At 42.8% G+C, this 18,899-nt stretch overlaps 1 protein-coding gene and 1 long non-coding RNA gene across 2 annotated transcripts in view; one reads left to right on the forward strand and one right to left on the reverse strand.

Annotated features, from left to right (window-relative positions):
• The window catches only part of LOC102574805 (uncharacterized), a 34,385-nt gene extending 33,519 nt beyond the window's left edge, over window positions 1-866 (reverse strand). Inside the window, exon 1 of the long non-coding RNA XR_009462686.1 lies at window positions 693-866. This is a non-coding gene — a long non-coding RNA (uncharacterized LOC102574805). The remainder of the gene's footprint in view (window positions 1-692) is intronic.
• Window positions 382-18,092, forward strand: RAB18 (RAB18, member RAS oncogene family). The gene is made up of 7 exons (XM_006259637.4): window positions 382-510; window positions 2,383-2,438; window positions 10,981-11,042; window positions 13,885-13,957; window positions 15,254-15,372; window positions 15,452-15,518; window positions 16,738-18,092. Exons 1-7 carry the CDS (start codon window positions 443-445, stop codon window positions 16,911-16,913), a joined length of 621 nt encoding a protein of 206 aa, XP_006259699.1. The 5' UTR covers window positions 382-442; the 3' UTR covers window positions 16,914-18,092.
• Window positions 18,093-18,899: the final 807 nt, after the last annotated feature.

Consider the following 18,899-nt stretch of genomic DNA (forward strand, 5'->3'; position numbering starts at 1 on the left):
AACAACAAGATTTCTACACCTCACTGCCTGCCATTTGACACCAACAAGGAAGAAATCCTGCTTGATCTGCACAACCGAGAACACCCCACAAAGACACTCTCATGGACCCAGAGGACAGATTCCCAGCTTCAGCTTGCTGTGTGCAAAACTGAGGTGTATTTCCTATTCATACAGGGACTCTTTACCATCTTTAACTTTCCCTAAGCCTGATGAAGAGTCACATGATGTGAGCGCGGCAGCAAGGGCGGGGAGGGGCGGGGAGCGCCTCGCTGCACTCCGCCAGGCGAACACTCCACCTCCCGCTGCGCCTGCGCCTGCGAGACCCCTCCCCCCCAGCAGCGGCGGCGCAGGCGCAGGAGGGCGAGTGAAAAGGGGTGGTGCCGCGCGCGTGCGCAGACGCCGCCAGTGCCGCCGCCTGCGCAGGGAGCCGCGCGCCGCCGGGATGGACGAGGACGTGCTCACCACGCTCAAGATCCTCATCATCGGCGAGAGCGGCGTCGGCAAGTCCAGGTCGGCCTCCCCCCGCTTCGCCCCCGGCCACCGACCTCCCCCCACCCCGGGGGTTCTCCCTCCCTACCCCCGAGCGCCGAGGCCCCCTGCCCCACACACCTCGGGGCGCGCGGGGGTGGGGGGCAGCGCTGGCGCGGGGCCCGGCACGAAGGGGGGGGGGGGGCGGGCAGCGGCTTGTTTACCGCGCGATGATGCAACGGCCGGTGGTGACAGAGGCCTTGTGCCGCGCCTCTCGCGTGACGTCATTGCTGCGGCACGTGGCGGAGGGAGGGGGGGTCCCCCCCCTCGGCCCCGGTCCCGGCCTCGGCTACCGCCCTGCTGGCGGCGGGGGGAGGGGAGGGCGGGGCCGGACCGGGCCGGGTGTCGTAGCGCTTCCGCGTCCGTCTGCTCCTCTGCGAAGGGGGCCTGGCTCGGCTGGGAGACCCCGGCTGCTCCGCACTGGGGTGACTTGGTTGTGCCTGTCCCTGGGTATCAACAGGCCTTTGGTGCCCAGTAAAAAAAGAAGCCGGGGGGTGGCGGTGTGGGGGGCTGTGCTCGCCCCCGTGCTGCACAAAGCCAGATTGTAACAAGCCAGAGAGCAGATCTCCATAAACGCCCAAGCATTGTCGCATTTGAAGTGTGGTCCTGGCCTCTGTGGCGACACCCACCCGGTGAAGTGCAGTCAGGCCAGAGACTTTCCATTGGGACTTATCAGGGCGCTGCCAAAGAGCTATCTGCCATCGGGGAAATGGGGAACGGAAGACTTCCTCTGAACTTGAGAGAGCCCCTGAGCAAAGCTGTAACTGGAAAAAATGCCACAGTTGCTTTCCCAATCATACCAGCCCTTCAGGTTTATGCTTGGCACGCAGAAGCCAGGCTTCTCTTGTATAAATGTCCCACTTCACATAAGCCCTTTGTTCAGCTTGGAAATGAAGGCAGGCTGTCGGTGGCAACTCTCAGCTGTCTGCCACATGGTGATCAACATGTCACAAGCACACAGGACTGCCAGTAGGAAACTAAAAAAAATAATTGTTGTTGCTTGCCTAGCATGGGAAAACAAGAAAATCCTTGTGCTAAATGACTATTAGATCTTTAAATGGTTTTATTATAGGATTTCCTTTAATGAGACCCTGCTTCAAGTATTGTATAAATGTTCTAGTTTCCACTTTCACTGAGAGATCCTCATTGTGTTAGAAAATGGGCGGGGGCGGGGGGGAGGGAGGGAGAGAGGAGGGGAGTGCCAAAAAGCAAAGTACTGTGGAGCCTTGTTAAGAATAGAAACAACTTCCGTGGTGCTCCGGTAGGCAGACAACCACAGGGCTTCAGTGATTTCTGAAAACTATGATTCCTTAGCATTGCTTATCTATCATTTAGTAGATCTTTTTTTTTTTTTCACATGAGAGTAACTTTAATTGTTACAAAATAACTTTTTATTTAGGACAAAAATGTTACACAAGGGCACAATCTGGTAAAACCTTCCTTATGCACTGCTTTCTTAGGAGACTCAAAATAGAACATTAGAAATAAACTGCTCTGAGCAGTACGGCATGTGACATTGTTTTGGGCAGTTGTGGTCAGGGAGACTGACCACAACTGAATAGTGTCTTGCTTCAAAAAAGCTTACTCAGTACTGGAAGTAAGGGGAAAAATAACAGTTCCTTCACCAAAATATGGTTAAAGTTATAGTTGGGCACTGCAGTACTTCTGATGTCATTGTTTTCTAGGAGATCTGCTTCATTTAATATTTGCATAACTTTGCTTTCAGACTGCTAGTATACAATAACACTTCTCTGGCAAGCTACAGTGTTGTGTTTTGTTTTTGTTTTTTTGGTGGGGGGGAAGGTTACAGCATACAATATGTTCTAATAATATCTTTTATTTTACCTCCATCAGCCTTCTGTTGCGGTTCACAGATGATACATTTGACCCAGAACTTGCAGCAACAATTGGTAAGTATGTGCTGACCTTAATTTGGAAAATTCTTAGTAATTGTAATGGCAAACAGTAGCTTGTCAGCTTGTATAACTAGTACTGAGGTACAACTTTCATTGGTTCCTTACTGCATTTATAAATCTGTAGTGTGTAGTTCATGTGCTGTGACTGAGTCCAGAAACATTTACCATGAGTGTGATGTAAGAATGCATCACGTGCAAAATTATTCCAGGATTGAGACCATATAGCCTTCTACTTTCAAGAATGCAAAAGTACATTTATCTCCTAAGCAAGGATGTCCAGTGAACACAGTATGGAAGTGTTGATGCTACAGCTTATTTGCACCACAGCTTTGTTATCATTAAAACCCCAGTGGTGTTGTTCCTGAACTTGTTAGAACCAACCTCTGTGGAAAAGGCTATTAGAAAACTCTTTCTTCAAGGCTAACAGAAGATGCAAACTGTTATTTTTAATAGGAATAAAAACTATAGGACTTGTATTGGGACTGGATGCGTAGGTGGTGATCTAAGAAACTAACACTTAAAATGTTTGAACACTTTACTAAGGCATGTGGTTTTTCTGTTCCAAAAAGCTTGACATTGTATTGGGTCTCCAGCTGCTGTCTCCCACTCCTCCCCTTTTAAAAGAGGAGATAAATTAACATACGAATAAAAGGGCATCCTTTTACTGGCCTCAAAACAAACTTCAGTTCTTGACTAGCTGGGCCAAGGGAATACTGAATAAAGAGTAGGGTTGCCTTAGATGCTGGAAAGGGAACAACCTTATTATGCCTTTGGCATGCCAGGATAGTATGGACAACAGTTTCACCCAGTATGAATGACGTTGTGAAGGAGAAGCTCCAGAATGAACAGAAATCTACCTGTGGGAGTTAAACTTTAGAGCAGGTTGCCCATACTCAAGCTAAATGAACATTGGAGAGCATATACATCTAAACTGAGTCCACAGATCATGTTGACTCTACTAGTTAGCCTAACTGCAAGAGCGGTGCTGATGGAAGGCTTGGAAGAAACTGTTTTTTATTTAAATCAGTGGAGGTGGCTACTGATAGACAGATGCTAATTTTAAGACAAAATGGCTTCATTCTTTATATAGATTTCTAACTTGATTCCTTTTTAAAAAAAAAAATTCAGTTGGTTATCTGGTATCCTATAAGGTAACCCAATGGTTGCAGCTGCCTCAAGACTGAATTGCCTTGATCTTGGTGTCAAAGCATAACTGCCCCAGTAATTGAAACTTTGGAGTCAGTTGTTAACAATATAGTAGTAATACTTTGGCTGTTATGAGACCTTGAAGGGGTAATCTAGGAATTAACACTTTTACAAGATATCTCTTAATGCTTTCTTCCTCTTCATTGCTTGTAGCTTGGGGTGGATAAAGAGGTACCCTTAGGTTAGGGGTGGGAAGAATACGGCCTGTGGGCTGTATTCAGCCCATGGGGCCCCTAAAAAAATTATTGAAAATTAAAATTTCTGTCCTTAGTTCCTGTCAAAAATGACAGGACTTGGGGGAATCCTCAATGGGGTCCTGCAACAGCAGGACCTGCCCAGCAGCAGCAGCACCCCCCCCCCCCCCCCCCCCCGCTAGAAGCCCCAGGAAGGGCTTCTGGCCTGCCCTGGCACTGAAAGCTCAGGTAAGTGGGGGGAGGGCAGGGAATGAGCTGGTGCAGAGAGTGGGGAAAAGCGGCCCTGCCCCATGGCCTGCGCTCTCTGCTGCAGCCGCTCGCAGCCTACATGGGGGTTGTCCTGAGCAGGCACAGGCACCCCCATGCAGGCTGTGAACGGCTGCAGTGCGAGGTGCCTGCCACGGGGCGGGGGAGGGGCTGCTTTTTCCCCACACTCAGCACCAGTTTGTGACCTGCAGCTGCTGCCAGCCTGGGGCCTGCGCCGGCTCTGGGCTCGCCTGTTGGGACTGTGCCACAACGGCAGCAGTTGCGGCCCTCCTGCTTGCTGCGCTAGGCAGTGTTTTCTGCTGCTGCCCGCCTGGAGCTTGTGCTGCAGTACGCTGTGGTGAGGCTACCACTGCTGCCTCTGTGCTGCCCAGTGTGTCGATTTCACAGGGAATGCTTTATTGGAGTTGTAAAAGATGGATGCCTGGAAGCATGGGAATCAGTGGAGGTGTTTAATAGGGGAGCTACATAAAATGTTTAGAATTAACATCCTAGAGATGAATGGCTATTTACATAGTTCTTGCTTCAGTCTGTTTGTATAAATTGTCAAGTACGGACTCTTATTTCCAGAGTTTAGAAACTCAGTTTCAAAAAAACAGACTTGAGCTCTTGTGCAAGACCTAGACTCTGTGGGTAGGTTAATTACTTATGGAATTAAATGTCCAAAGCTAGTAGCACAGCAAGTTTTAAATTGTGAGGAACTATTTCGTATAGATAACTGTTAGTGAATTCAAGCAATGTGATGCTACTTTGGATAGCCTTAAAATTGGAAGTTGTGTAGATACAGTGGAGTTGCATCTCACACAGGGGTTATGTTCTAAAGTTGGTGCGTAAGGTGAAAAATTGGTGACTATACGTGGGGTGGGAAGGGGACAGGGCTTGAGTTTGCACACAGCACAGCCATGCTTAGAGCTGTGTGGCAGGCAGCAGCGGTGCAGTGCAGGGTGGTGGTGGGGATGACTGCGTGCTGCCCGGCCACCACCATGTTGCCGCTGCTGCCTGGCAGCCGGCCACACAGCTCCAGGCACAGCTCCATGGTGACAGCGGGAGGTTTTGGAGGCAGTGGCCGTCACTGCCATAATGGGCCTCCAGGTAAGCGGCAGTGCCATGTGCAAACTCAAGCAAACATTACTAATTGGCTTCATGGTTGAAAAGCCCTCAAAGGGATGCACAAATTACATGTACAAACTGAACTTTTCCTTCTGAATATGCTCCACTATAACCTGTGTGCAATGACTGCAACCTTAGTTTTACAGTTATCATCAATGACTCTTATAGATAGTAACTAAAGCCAGCAAAGATCACCTAAGGCAGGGGTGGGCAATTATTTCAGGCAGAGGGCTACTTACCCAGTTTTGGCAAACTGTTGAGGGCTGCATAGGTAGCCCCACCCCTTCACAGGTGCTCCACCCCCATGTCACCATCTTGGGACCAATATCCCAATGTCTTGGGACATTAATTCTAAACATTTTATGTAGATCCCCTATTAAACATCTCCACTGCTTCCCATGCTTCCAGGCATCCATCTTTTACAACTCCAATAAAGCATTCCCTGTGAAATCACACTGAAAACTCAAAATGCGAGCACGGAAGATGAAAATGTATCATACTAATACACTTGTAACTTAAGCTGAACAAGAACAAGGCGGTCTTTATTATAAAACGAGTTTCAAATAAGAGTTTGACTATTATCTTGTGTAGATGAGTGTTTGTTTGTCTATGACGCTAAAGAGCATGGTTGGGAGGAAGGTGTGTAAGAGTAGAAGCTGGAGGGACCAGACATAGCTCGTTGTGACACTTGTGAGTTTGCTCAAAATTCCAAATGTTGCCTTCAGTAGATGCCACTACAGAAGTCTGGTTGTCTAGTCTCAAGCTGAGCCAGTGATTTACTGTGAGAGAGGCCTGGCATAAGCTCATCCCTCAAGAGAATTCATAATTGTGAAACATACTTGAAGATGGTGCAAGTAAGGCTCTTAAGTCTCCAGCAGGGGCAGTGGTAAAAGTGCACCTATTTCCTCAGCCTCTTGTGTTGGCAGCTATGTTTTAACCTACATAGCATTACATTCTTAAGTGCCGGCCTCCTCCAATGACTTGCTTATGAGCCAACTGTCTCTAACTCAGGACTTCTAAGCAAGAAGGTGACTGAAAGTTTGAGATGCCTACATTCTTTCAGACATCTACTCCTAAACTGATTTATGTTAATAGAACTTCTTCCCCCAAAATAGAACAAAGTTTGTTTCTGGCAACAAACCTAACTTGTGAAACAAGTACAGAGTGCAAGACTTAATCTGTTTTGGGATAGGGCTGCATTGGCAAATTGTTGGCTGCTTGTTCTCCTAGTGTTGTCTGCAAAGGCGTAATTGTTCTGATCTAGTTGTGTATTTTAATATAGACCGTGCCTGCACAACCGCTTTTGGTAGGCCTTGAAGTTTTAGCACAGCTGTGGCAGGATTTGTGAGCTTATCTCACCTTAGAGGTCTCTGGTTGCCTCTTGTCCTTCGGTTGTTCTAAACTTTCTTCAGCTGCATTAACCTGAGCCAGGTCACTGTTGTAGTATAACGTGAAACTGAGGGATGCCACTCCTGTGCAGTATCATGTGGAAATTGCTGCCTGCTGGATTGGATTTGAGGTTCACTTCTTTCAGCACATTTTAAAATGGCAGCTACCTGCAGGATAAGGACTACTTTGTTCAGCTCTAATGGCTGAAGATTGTTTTTGAGTAGAAAGTCTGAGTTCCTCCTTGTATGTCTGGTATAAGTAAACGGCGAGTAAAATCCTGGTCCCAGTGAAATCAATGAGAGTTTTGTCACTGATTTACTCAGACTAGGGTTTCACCTTTATGGTGGCTAACTATGCAACTGTGAATTTAGACATGGTTGTTAGGGTGCACTATAAAATGCAAATATAAACAGTCCGTTATCCCAAAATACTCTTGCATGACCATGTAGCTTCTAGGGTAAGCAAATCCTAAATATGATTGACTTCCCCACTAGCTTCAGTTGGTTATCTGCTCCCTCGTGACATTGTTCTGCAGTATAATTGCTATCAAAATGTTACATTCCACCACAGGAAACTTTCAGTAGTACCAGTATATTAAATTGCATGATGTTAAATAGATGTGTATGATGATCTTTTGATCTTTCTGGATGGGGGCAAAGGGGAAGCAAGCTGCAGTACTAACATAAGAAATTGCTGTGTTCTGAGTCTGTGGATTATGTTGTCTGCTTGTCTTGTATCAGTAGATGTTAATTGTTTGACCCCCTTCGCAATGGCATGTTGTAAAACCTACTAGAGTAACAAACGTCGGTGCTCTCTTGCAAGGTCATAATTCTCTATAAAAAGGTTTCTCATTCAAACAAATGAACAAAGACTAAAATAAGATAGTAATAGCTTAAACACTTATTAGTTGATAGTCTCTATATCTGTTTTACATGACATTGCTATGTTCATCAAGTTGTACAGGCCTTTAAAAAAAATTCTGTTAGTTTTCAAGACCTCTGCAGCTTGCCGGAAACCTAGTTCAGCTGAGCAAGCAGGTGTAGAGTAAGAAGTGGCTTCTTGTAAAAGTAAGTCTCTTATTTACACCTTCTGTTGCCTTTACTCCTTATCACTTTCAAAGGGCTTAAAATATAGTTTGATTCCAAATAAGTAATTAGAATGCTGTAAAAGTATTAAAGAAAAATGGCATATAATCATACATTTAAAAAAATTGCAACCTTAACATTATTTTATTAAATACTCCAAGAAAAACTTTTAAAGAGTCTGTTAGTACTAACTTGGAAAAATATGGAATTCCATCCTGATCAAAGGACTTATTGCCAAAGAAGCATGTGTATCTTCAAGTCTGTACAATCTGAATAACTGTAATTAATGGAGAAATCTTGAGCCTGTTCCTGGGTCTACTATATCAAAGTAGAACTAGAAAAAAGCTAGTGTGAGTTTTTAGAATGAGAAAAATGTCTATCAAATGTTTAGGGCGCACACCTTAATTTTAAGATGCAGTATTTGTATGTGAGAGAAGGTTTCAAGTACCCTCATAATGAGGGATCCTGTTTTTTTGTTTTGTTTTGTGGTGGGTTTTTTTTCTGATTTAAAAACAAAAAAACCAACCCCAAATCCACAATTAAAATGAAATGCTGCTATGTGTATAGCTGTCAGTTGAACACACAATGTTTTATTGATATATTTACAATTTTTAAAGCGATTTCAAAGCCTACCAGTGCCTTAATTGCTATGATATAATAAAATAAATTCTAAACACCTGTAAATTTTGGCATTTGATTTTGGGGGTTTTTTTTATCATGGAAACTCAGCTTCCCCTACCCCCTTTGCTCACTAGGACACAGGTCCAGCTGTGGCTATTTCCCCCCACCCCTTCCTGCTTTGTGGTGCTGAGCAGCCCTGATATGCTGGTGCCCATCACTCCCCACCTGCAGGCCCCCCATCCCCACCAGCCCTGCCAGAGGGGGCCCCCAACTGCCACGGGTACAGGGCCAGGGACCCAGGTTTGCAGCCCCCTCCTCCCCACAGTAGTGTCTGAGCCCTGGCTGCTGCCCATGGTCAGTGGCAGCTGCTACCAGCCAGACGGGGAGAAGAGCACAGAGCCTGGCTCCCTCTTCCTCGTTAGTGGCACGGCCAGAGAGGAGGCCGTGGGCAGGGGTGGGTGTGGGCTGCAGGCTCAGGTTCCTTGACCTACTGCCCAGCTCGTGGGGCCTCTGCAGGCAGGACAGAGCAGAACAGGGCTGGGCAGGGAAACTTTGTTGCTGTGAGCCCTGTGCTGCCCTCGTGAGGTGCCCCTGCCTGCCCAGCAGCAGCAAGGGGCACAACTCTGTGCTGCCACCCCACTGCTGCTGGGCAGGCAGGAGGTGCCTCACCAGGGTCATGCGGGGCTCACAGTGGCAAGGAGCTGCTCAGCCCAGCCCTGCTCTGCCGTGCCAGGTCCTGCCCGCTGGGCTGCGGAGGCTCCAGAGGGAGGGTAGCAGGGTGGGGAACCCAAGGCTGCAGCAGGCAGCCCACCCCTGTCTTGTGCACAGATCTGGGGGGCACACATCTCCTCCCCCCCCCCCCGGCCCTTCTGGGAGTGTGTGCTGTGGCAGGGAGCCATTTTCCCCCCCCCCCCCCATGAGCTGCCTGTGACCCTGTCCCAGTCCCCAGTGGGCCTGCGCATTCTGCCCTTGACCACCACCTGGCTGGGTAGCAGCCCCAGCCCTGCCCAACTCCCTCCCTGTGGGGGCCTCAATTTCAGGGTGCTGCTGCTGCCGCCCCCCCTCCACACACCCCCCCCCCCCCCCCCTTGTCTGTGGTAGCTGCTTTCCAGGCTGGCAGCCATGTGCATGTGTTTCCTGCCTGACCGCCCTCCTCCCGCTCTCCCCAGCCCCTTGCAGTCTGGCACTCTGTCCCCAGAGAACTCTATGGAAGTGTAGAAAATTTGTACATTTCTCCATTCTAAAATGACAAGTCCATGTTCACTCCCTTGGTGGTTTTTCTCAAAAGTGCCGTTTGCTAAACTGCATAGCAGTATCTGCTTTCCCATTAGAAAGTAGAATCATAAGAGCAGAGTTTTGATGCCAAACTATTGAAAATCAGACAGTATTATTTTTAGGATTGTTCTAAATCGAACTGAGCATGGCAGACCAATCTTCAGTAGCAGCTAAGTTTTCAGCTTTAGTTAAGTAGGAAAGGGAGGGTGAGGCAGCTGAAGATTAGTTCCTGTCCCTGCCCTATACAGGTAGTTCTGGAAAAAATCTTTTTTTTTTTTCTTTATTTTGCTTACCAAAAACTAGGTGCATATATAAAAGAAGGGTGTGTAGTATTTGAGGAAGATGTGGAATTACCAGTATTCTTCCAGATTCTTTACTGTTTTATCTGAGTGGTCTTTGAAAACGCTGTAAAACTATCATAGTACTTAAGGCCAGAAAAGACTATTGAGATCAAACTAGATGATGACTTTGTATAATGCGAGTCATAGTATCATAGCCACTTATTCTAGTTCCGCCTTGTTGCTTTTGATAATCTTGGGAGTGGCAAGCTGAGAGTTTGACTTAGCAATACTTAATGATCTCAAATGGCCTCTTGGTTTTGTTTGTGGGTTGTTCCTGCGCTGCGCGCCCCTTCCCCCCCCAGTTGCAGTATAGGAGTCTTTTGTTAAAACTATAGGAGTCTTTAGTTAAAACTGCTTGATTTAAATTCAGCTTTGGAATAGCTGATGTACACAAGAAAAGCTAGAAATTTGAAATTGTAAAGTGGAGCAAAATGTTTAAAAGGAAAGCAGCAGACAAGGTTCTTTGGGTAAATGTGGTATCTCTTATTAGACCAACTAAGTAGTTGGAAAAATTGTTCTTTGCAAGCTTCTGGGTACAAACATCCTTCTTTTGTACTCAAAAGCTTGCAAAGAACAATTTTTCCAACTACTTAGTTGGTCTAATAAGAGATACCACATTTACCCAAAGAACCTTGTCTGCCTGTGTATGCCCTTAGACAAACAAGGCCTACAGCCAACAAACCTAGAAGGAAAGAAAGCATGGAGTGCATTTTAAATAATGTTAAATATTGTTAGTACCCCACTTCCTGGAAGAAATGTAATACCTGCAATTTCTGTTCCTAGAATCTTTTTAAGTCAATTTTTATGCATAATCCCATATTTTGGGATTTGCTTTGAATCTGAAAGTTCAGAAGGTTATGCGGAAGGGGACAAATAGTAATTATGAGAAATACCTTGGTCCATTCCACTTGTTCTCGCAAAGTACAACTTCAGTTCTAAGCTGCAGTTTTCTTCCTTTAGCTTATTAAAAAAAGTGATGCACATTTGTAAGAAAATCTAAGACTTTTTTTCTATTTTTTGTATTTTTTTTTTTCTTTTTTTGCTCTTCCAGGTGTTGACTTCAAGGTGAAAACTATTTCAGTTGATGGAAATAAAGCTAAGCTGGCAATATGGGTAAGTTCTGGATAAAACACTCGCTATTATTTCAGTGCTCTGTTCTAGTAGTGTTGACTCTTACATAAATATACAGTTGAAAGGATTAACAAGTTTAAGGAAGGATGTTGGCTTTTGTGGGGGTGTTGTTTTTGTGTGGTGGTTTTTTTGGGGTTTTTTTTTAATTGGCCAATTCATAAAAATGGACCTGGACTTGTAAATTGGCTCTATAGATATTCTGTCAGGTGTCTGGTCTGATAAAAATCTGAAAATAGGAATGGCTTCTTTTGGGGAATTCTCTTTAGGGAAAGATACTGTCAGCAAATCAGACAGCTAAAGACGGCAACTGTGAAGAACAACATGGAAAAGTCTAAATTTGAGTTTGGGTTAAATTGTTTCAATCTATTTTCCTACTACTAAGTTTGACATTTTGCATCCAGGCTTTCTTAATATGCTTTAGTAAACACCAAATGCCTTTTGAACCTCAGTATAAGTACTAATACTACATAGTGGGTATTGACACACTTGGAAGGGGAAAAAAAAGTGCTTTACCAGAGGAGGCAGTGCATTGGTTCAATTTGGCAGCATCTGTACAGATTGCAAAAAGGCCTCACTGAAGTGCGCACTCTTATCTAATATCTGATTGAGTCACCTATTAGTTAAGTGTCAGAAAAGCCCTGCTGAAGTGGTGGCTCTATACAGGCATTGGCCAAGCTGGGTCCAGCTAATGTGGTGCCTTTCCTGGGCATGCACTGGGCTCAGTGTGGGGGCATGCCAAATTTTAAAGTCCTGTTTTTGTCTTTTGTATGTCTGTATCTGTAAGAAGTCAGTGTGCATGTCATCTCTAACATCTGACAACTGCAGCAACAAGAATTTAATAGTCTCACACTTTTGCATCTGAAGTACAAGAAAAGGGAAAAATACCAGATGAACCCCCAAAGACTTTGTGCTAAGGCTTGAGTTCAGGGTTGTTCCTATTAACCACTGACTTAATTATCAGATAAAACAGCAAGAACCTGCATTTCTTGTAACTCCAGTTTGGTACTGGAGATGACCACTTCAGTAGGTAGAGAAGGAACTTGAACTTTGAATTTGTGGCAACAAATGAGTGCAGGCTTCTAAGTAACTTAAGACCAATTGTGCAGTCTTCAATCTGTAAATTGGCCCTCGCGCTCCCATAGTTAGTAGCACTCTTTGATGGAACTTGGGTTATTTTCTTTGTGCTGGAGGCTGCCTTCAAAGTTTCACTGCTATGTGAAGTGGAAGAAGCATGCAGGTGAGCAAGTTTTGCCCAGGCAGAGGACCAATCATAAGTTGTTCCTTGTGCTCTTTTATGTTTGAAAGATTTCAAATAAAAGCAGATCATAGGGATTTTGCCTCAGGCAGGCAGTAGCTGGCAAATCCCAAAAATGTCCTTACTGAAGTAGTATGTGTGTGTAGCGATAGAAAAAGGATAGGCCCTGCTAAGCATAGAGAAAGAACTGGAGCCAGTGGGGTAACTGTATTTTGCTGTATGATGACAAGAGGAAGAAAATGAAAAGGGAGAGTAGGAGGCCCTTCCTAGAAAGGAAGAAAACATGTTACAAGCAACATCTGTGTGTATATATACTCTTCCCTGGAGAAATGGGCAAACCAGCTTCATGAAGAGGTAAACTTGATTTGAGGGGAAATGGCTTTTCCTGTCCTGTTTCCTAAGCACAAATATAATGTAGAAGACTATTATAAAACTGGATTTTCCTTAACACAAGTGATGGTCAGTTGGTGCTAAATTCAACCTAAAACAAACATGTTCTAAGTGTTAGAGCCTTCAGTACTATTGCATATACTTGTACATGGTGGAAAGCATCTTTATACTGTTAGAGGAAGCCTGAATAGGGACTGATAGGGGAAGTGGGCTCTTGGCAGGGTGAGGTAAGTGTATCTTCATGTAACAGCCTGGAGGAAGAGTAGCTGCTGTATGCTGTAAAGATTGGTATCCCACTCTTAATGTGTGAACTGGGGAAGGAGAGGAGACTGACCATAGAAATACTTGGAGATCAGGTCCGAGGTAGAATTCCCTTCCTCCTGTTCTGTGCTTTACTCATGTAGGAGACTCGGTCTTCAGGATTTCTTTAAGATGTTTAATCATAAAATATTGACAACAGGTTGTTTTTTTTAATTTGAGGAGCTTTGAATCGTAATAAAAGCACATTCTCCCAGTTCACAAGCTTATTGTTTGTGAATGTAAATTACTTGTCTAATAGATGTACTTTGTCTGGCTTTTTGTGTTGCTTGCACTGTAGCTTCAGAGATTCCCAACAAGGCATATACAGTAAGCACTCTTATACTTGGTCTTTGCAGACCTTGTAGGTCCTTTTTATAGTCATAAAGGACATCAGCTTTCACTTCAGTACATTATCACTTCTGTGCTTTGCAGCATTGTTTGCTGTAACTTAAGTTAAACATGTTTACTATGGCTTGAAACTAATTCATGGATACTGGACAATTAATAGCTTTGATTATGGCTTAGCTGTCATAGGCTATGCTGTGTGACAAACTTCCGTAGTAGCAGTTTTTGTTGGAATGCTGTCCTGCCTGCTACAGATCAGTAATACTCTGGAAATAAGTTCAATGTTTTCCTGTGTGCAGATTTTATTATTTGATCTCTTAAATGATTGAACTGTTAAATGCTGCTTCCTAAAGAGAAACTTTGGGCTCTGTATAATCTTGACTGAGCGATCTGAAATTGACCTACAATAAAGTCAGTAAACTCTATTTTTCTACTGGTGGCATTGTACTCAAAGCTTGAATGTTTGCTCTCTTGGGTGTTCTTCCAAAAATAAATTGTTGAGCCATCTAATGGACATCTGAATTTCTTCTTTAGGATACTGCAGGTCAGGAGCGGTTCAGAACACTAACGCCTAGTTACTATAGAGGTGCACAGGGTGTTATCCTAGGTAAGTTTGATATGTTAATATGCGGTTTTAAAATTTTTAATTTTCTGGTCTTACAAAAGAGTTAATGACAAACTAGTTGCTAGTTATCACTGATTCTTTTTCTCTATCTGTATGACCCTAATCACTGGTGGATATAATTTTTTTCCAAGGGAAGACAATCTCTCCTTCTAATGTTCTGTGTTCTGCTTCCTGGAATTGACCCTTGGTAGGGGAAAAGTGGGGGACAAGGGAGAAATCTGTGTTTAAGTGAAAGGAAACATCTGAACCAAAGAACCAGCCTACTGTAGTTCTTACTGTTGCATTATGTTGCCTTACTAGAAGAAAAAATGTGTAACCTGCTTTTAACAATAAATTTAGCCTATGTAAGCTAAACCTATTGTAGATATAAGTGTGGTGTCTGTTGCATTTTTCTATGTTATCTTGCATTCTGTATCTTTGCAGTTTGAAATAGTGGCTATGTTGTTTTTGCACGCACATGTTCCCAGTACCTATGGAATCACAAGTCTTGCAACATGCTCTTATATCTCCAGATAATGCGTCTAACTTGTCATCTATTTCTCTCTCTCTTTTTTTATATAAACTTGACTTTTAAATCTATATATGGGGCACCAGTGCTCTACCTTAAGTTTGTTTGTTTGTTTTTCAAGCAGGTGGCAGTTCATGTTCCATTTTATATTTGACATCTGCCAGGACTATAATGTAGAAATCCAGCCACTTTTTTTTGCCAAGCGAGCAGTGGTGGCTAAATGGTTGCAGAAAGCCACTTCATTCTGTCTGCATTCTGTGTGAGAACCCATTCTATAGTGAGGTGTTCTAGTTCATGCACACACAATAGTGCAAATAACTCGTTACCTGGAGCTGGTTTTGCTTTTGACAGTTGTAGATTGGCAAGGAAAGGTGTCAAGGAAAGCTCTCAAGTTTGCAACCTCAGACCTCCTATTTATGTTTTAAATGCAAGTTAAAGGCAGCAAACATTTTATTTTATAGATATTTGATACTCAAGCTAGTAACAGTAGTAGTAGATGTGCTGTACTTCTTGGTAAGATGGCTTTTGAGTAGACTGCCTCAGCAAAAGTCTGTTATAGTTTTCAGTGATGATTATGGACACACTTTTGTCAGATGTAGAATTGTTTTAATTGTTACTTCTCACATTAATTAAATTTAGAATAGAATGTGTGGACTTTCAGGAAGTTCTGTAACTAATGTGGGGGTTGTTGCAACTCCTGAAATGAAAACCACGTTATTTGGAAAATAATGTATTATATCAGACAACTGATGATTGCCATTCTCTTTTAGTTTATGATGTCACAAGAAGAGAGACCTTTTTAAAATTGGATAATTGGTTAAATGAATTGGAAACATACTGCACAAGGAATGACATAGTTAAAATGCTAGTTGGAAACAAGATTGATAAGGTAACTTCAGTCTGCTTACTTTTATTTCTGTTTACACAGGTACACTTGTCACAGCATGTAATGTTTTTTCTTCTTATAGGAAAACCGGGAAGTTGACAGAAATGAAGGTCTCAAATTTGCAAGAAAACATTCCATGTTGTTCATAGGTATGTTCTTAAAGATGTACATAAAACTTACGTTATGTAGGTGCCAGTGTTACTGTGTGTAAACTGTGTAAAAGTGCTGTCACAGTGATTCCTTCTGCATTGCTCAAGTGCTTTACAAAATTACCTTGAGCTTCAACACCCTTGAAAGGTTAGGGGGCTGGGGCACATGACTTAAAATGAGAGGTTGGAGGGAACTTGTCTTATTTAGTCTGCAGAAGAGGAGACTGAAGGGGGATTTGATATCAGCCTTTAACTACGTGAAGGGTGGTTACAAAGAGGATGGAGCTAGACTAATCTGAGTGGTGGCAGATAACAGAACAAGGAGAAATGGTCTCAAATTTCAGCAAGGGAAGTTTAGGTTGGCTATTGGGTAACACTTTCACTAAGAGGGTGGTGAACCACTGGAATGGGTTACCTAGAGAGGTGGTAGTATCTTCATCCTTGGAGGTTTTTAAGGCCTGGCTCAACAAATCCCTGGCTATAATAATCTAGTTAGGGACGGTCTTGCTTTGAGCAGGGGATTGGACTAGATAATCTCCTGAGGTCCCTTCCATCCCTAATTTTCTATGATTATGAACAAGTGTTTCCATCTTGTTTAGACATGTCTAACTTGAATGGACACTTCATAGGTTAATTCCAGGTGAATAAAATGGATGTGCATAAAGATTAAGGGTGACATCCTGGCTCTGTAAGTGGAGCCATAATTTTGCTACTTGACACATTCCTTGCTTTATACTGCACTTGTGTAGCCAAAACCAGAGATGGAATTTTTTTATAAGTGCTGAAGATGGCACAGAGCTGAGGGTGAGTTCTGTGCTGTGCTTGGAGGGGCTGGGGATTGTGCCCCCATGGTGGGGGTTGCCTGCACAGGCATGCATTGCAGGGCTGGAGGGGCACAGGGAATTGCACTATACCTACCTACCTACTTAGTTATCTTATTGCTGTACTCTAAAACATAGACTCTTAACATGTCAAATTAAAGTTAACTAGAGTTGCAGCTTAGTATTAAGATATCAAAGCTCACTCATAACTGGGGGAGTAATATCAGCTCAACTGTCACAAACTAGGATTTACTCTTTTATTTTTTCACCTGTGACTTTCAATCTGCATTCTAAAACAAGTACAGAAACAAACACCTCTATCTCTTCTACTTAAAGTGAGGGCATACCTTCCAGTCTAAATTTTTATTTATTTGCTTCTTGCATTTTTTTTTCTCTAGAGGCAAGTGCGAAAACATGTGATGGTGTACAGTGTGCCTTTGAAGAACTTGTTGAAAAAATCATTCAGACTCCTGGACTGTGGGAAAGTGAGAATCAAAACAGAGGGGTAAAATTATCGAACAAGGAAGAAGGCTACGGAGGAGCAGGCTGTGGTGGATACTGCTCTATGTTATAAACTCTGGGAAGCTTATCCTCATGCATATTTAAGCAGATAGTGACATCTTTCTGTAAATAAACTCATTAACTGCTATTTTTAGGGACCTTGCAGTTTGCACATACTTTGTTTTTGTATCATGGCAGTGAACATTTGTAGAAAAATGTGCTCAGCAGCTTTCCCAGTTGAAAAGTGTTATGGTAAGCATGCCCAATTTGCATTCTTCAGGTTTTTATATGTAGCATAAATAGTGCGCAAAAAGAGAAAATGCACTCAAATTTTATGACCTTATACATTCATCATGTAACTATTCTAAACGAATCCATCTGACAAATACACATTGCTGCATTCTGCCTACTTTGTCTCCCTCTTTTCTCTCTCTCTCTCTCTCTTTTTAAGTAGTCTTGGAATTCTAGAACTACGTTGTTTGAAAAGATTTTGACAATGATGCAAGCTATATATGTAATATCTCTTCTTGGTAAAGCTTTTTCTCTATAGTAAAAAAAGTGCATAATCATGCCTTTTTTTAAACAGATAGTTTTGTTTAATGCCATGCATTTAGCAGACTTGTCTAAACCATGGCCTGTTCCAGTTTGCAGTTTTATCATCTGCACTTGTCTTGAAGAGAGGCATTGAAAAGTTGAACAAACCCAAAAATTGCAGGGGAAAGGATCATTTTGGGTGTTGTATGGGGGGTTTTTAGTGGGTGTTTGGTTTTTTGTTTTGTTTTGTTTTATCATTGCTTCAGTTGACAGCTGTAACTGGAGTTTTAATCCTGATATTTATACTAAATTCATGGCACTCTGGCACTGTAGTTTTTATGATGCAATTGACTGTCCTGCAGTAGAAAGTCTTCATTTTTGGCTTAGGGTTTGAATGATGTCTTCTCTCCATGTGAATTAACTTGCCACACTTCGGTACAGACGCTTCCCTTAATGTTTATAATGTACTTCAGTCTCAGTATCACAAAACTGTAGCTCCCTGTGATTATGAAGGTCTGTATCACATGATTGCTTTGTGTGGATATTGTTCAGAACTATAACTTCCTGTCACAAAAGCACTAAATATGGGGAAGTTGTACTGCTTCTGAATCTGTATGCAAAGTACTATTGCAATGAGTGTTTCACTTGGGTTTACTGTAACAGCCAATGGTTTGTTTCAGAGGACTTGTATAGACTAATAAATTCTTTTTCCACAGTGTTCAACTTTTTTTTCTAACCTCTTCCTATTGTATATTTTCTCTATACAGTTTAGACAAGGTCACTTTTTATGAAGTGACTATTTCTGATGTTATGATGACAAAACTAGGATACTATGGTTTTTAAAGCTAATTGTTATACATACAAGTAACTGAACTACTGGACGGTTTCTTGTAAATACATAGTTAAAATACCTTTCTAATACTATGGCACTTTTGTACATGTCACCACTACATGATCTGTATTTTGCAACAACTTGAGCTGTTTTTGGTTAAATACACTTAATCACATATGGAAACCTTGTTTTCAACTTTTGTCCACACTTGCTAGGAAACATTATGAAAATTTGAAAATTTAAACGTGCTAGCTGTTTTTACGAAGTACTGTATCTCTTACTGTTAATGTAGCAAGTTAATATGTAAATGTAATTATTATTATTATTATTATTATTATTATTATTTATTTAATACACACCTCCATGTTGCATTAAAGCTTTAGATTTGTATTACTGCCTTTGGTACAGCATACATTTGCTAAACCATTCTTATTCATTAGTGCTGGATTCCATGCTCTGAAGTAAGCACACATTTTATGACCATGTGTGTATTTCAGTGCCTGTAATACAGTTTTTATGACCATCTATAGTGGCTAATTTATCCACTTGAAACCATGACAGGTGATGCTATATATGACTACTTGCAGTTCCATCCCTTGCCACTCCCTGAAGTTTCCTCAATAGCATTCAGGTTTTATGCCTCCTCCCACTTTAGAGACAGAGTTTGACAGTCCCTTCCCCTATTCCACCCAC

The sequence above is a fragment of the Alligator mississippiensis genome, chromosome 5 (assembly GCF_030867095.1).
Source record: "Alligator mississippiensis isolate rAllMis1 chromosome 5, rAllMis1, whole genome shotgun sequence".
NCBI lineage: Eukaryota > Metazoa > Chordata > Crocodylia > Alligatoridae > Alligator > Alligator mississippiensis.

What these genes read in the sequence shown, in the direction of transcription:
- RAB18 (XM_006259637.4), top strand. Translation starts at nt 443, where the DNA reads ATGGACGAGGACGTGCTCACCACGCTCAAGATCCTCATCATCGGCGAG. An exon ending in AAGCTAAGCTGGCAATATGG is followed by an intron (nt 11,043 to 13,884) that starts GTAAGTTCTGGA and finishes TTTCTTCTTTAG; the next exon opens with GATACTGCAGGTCAGGAGCG. An exon ending in TTGGAAACAAGATTGATAAG is followed by an intron (nt 15,373 to 15,451) that starts GTAACTTCAGTC and finishes TTCTTCTTATAG; the next exon opens with GAAAACCGGGAAGTTGACAG.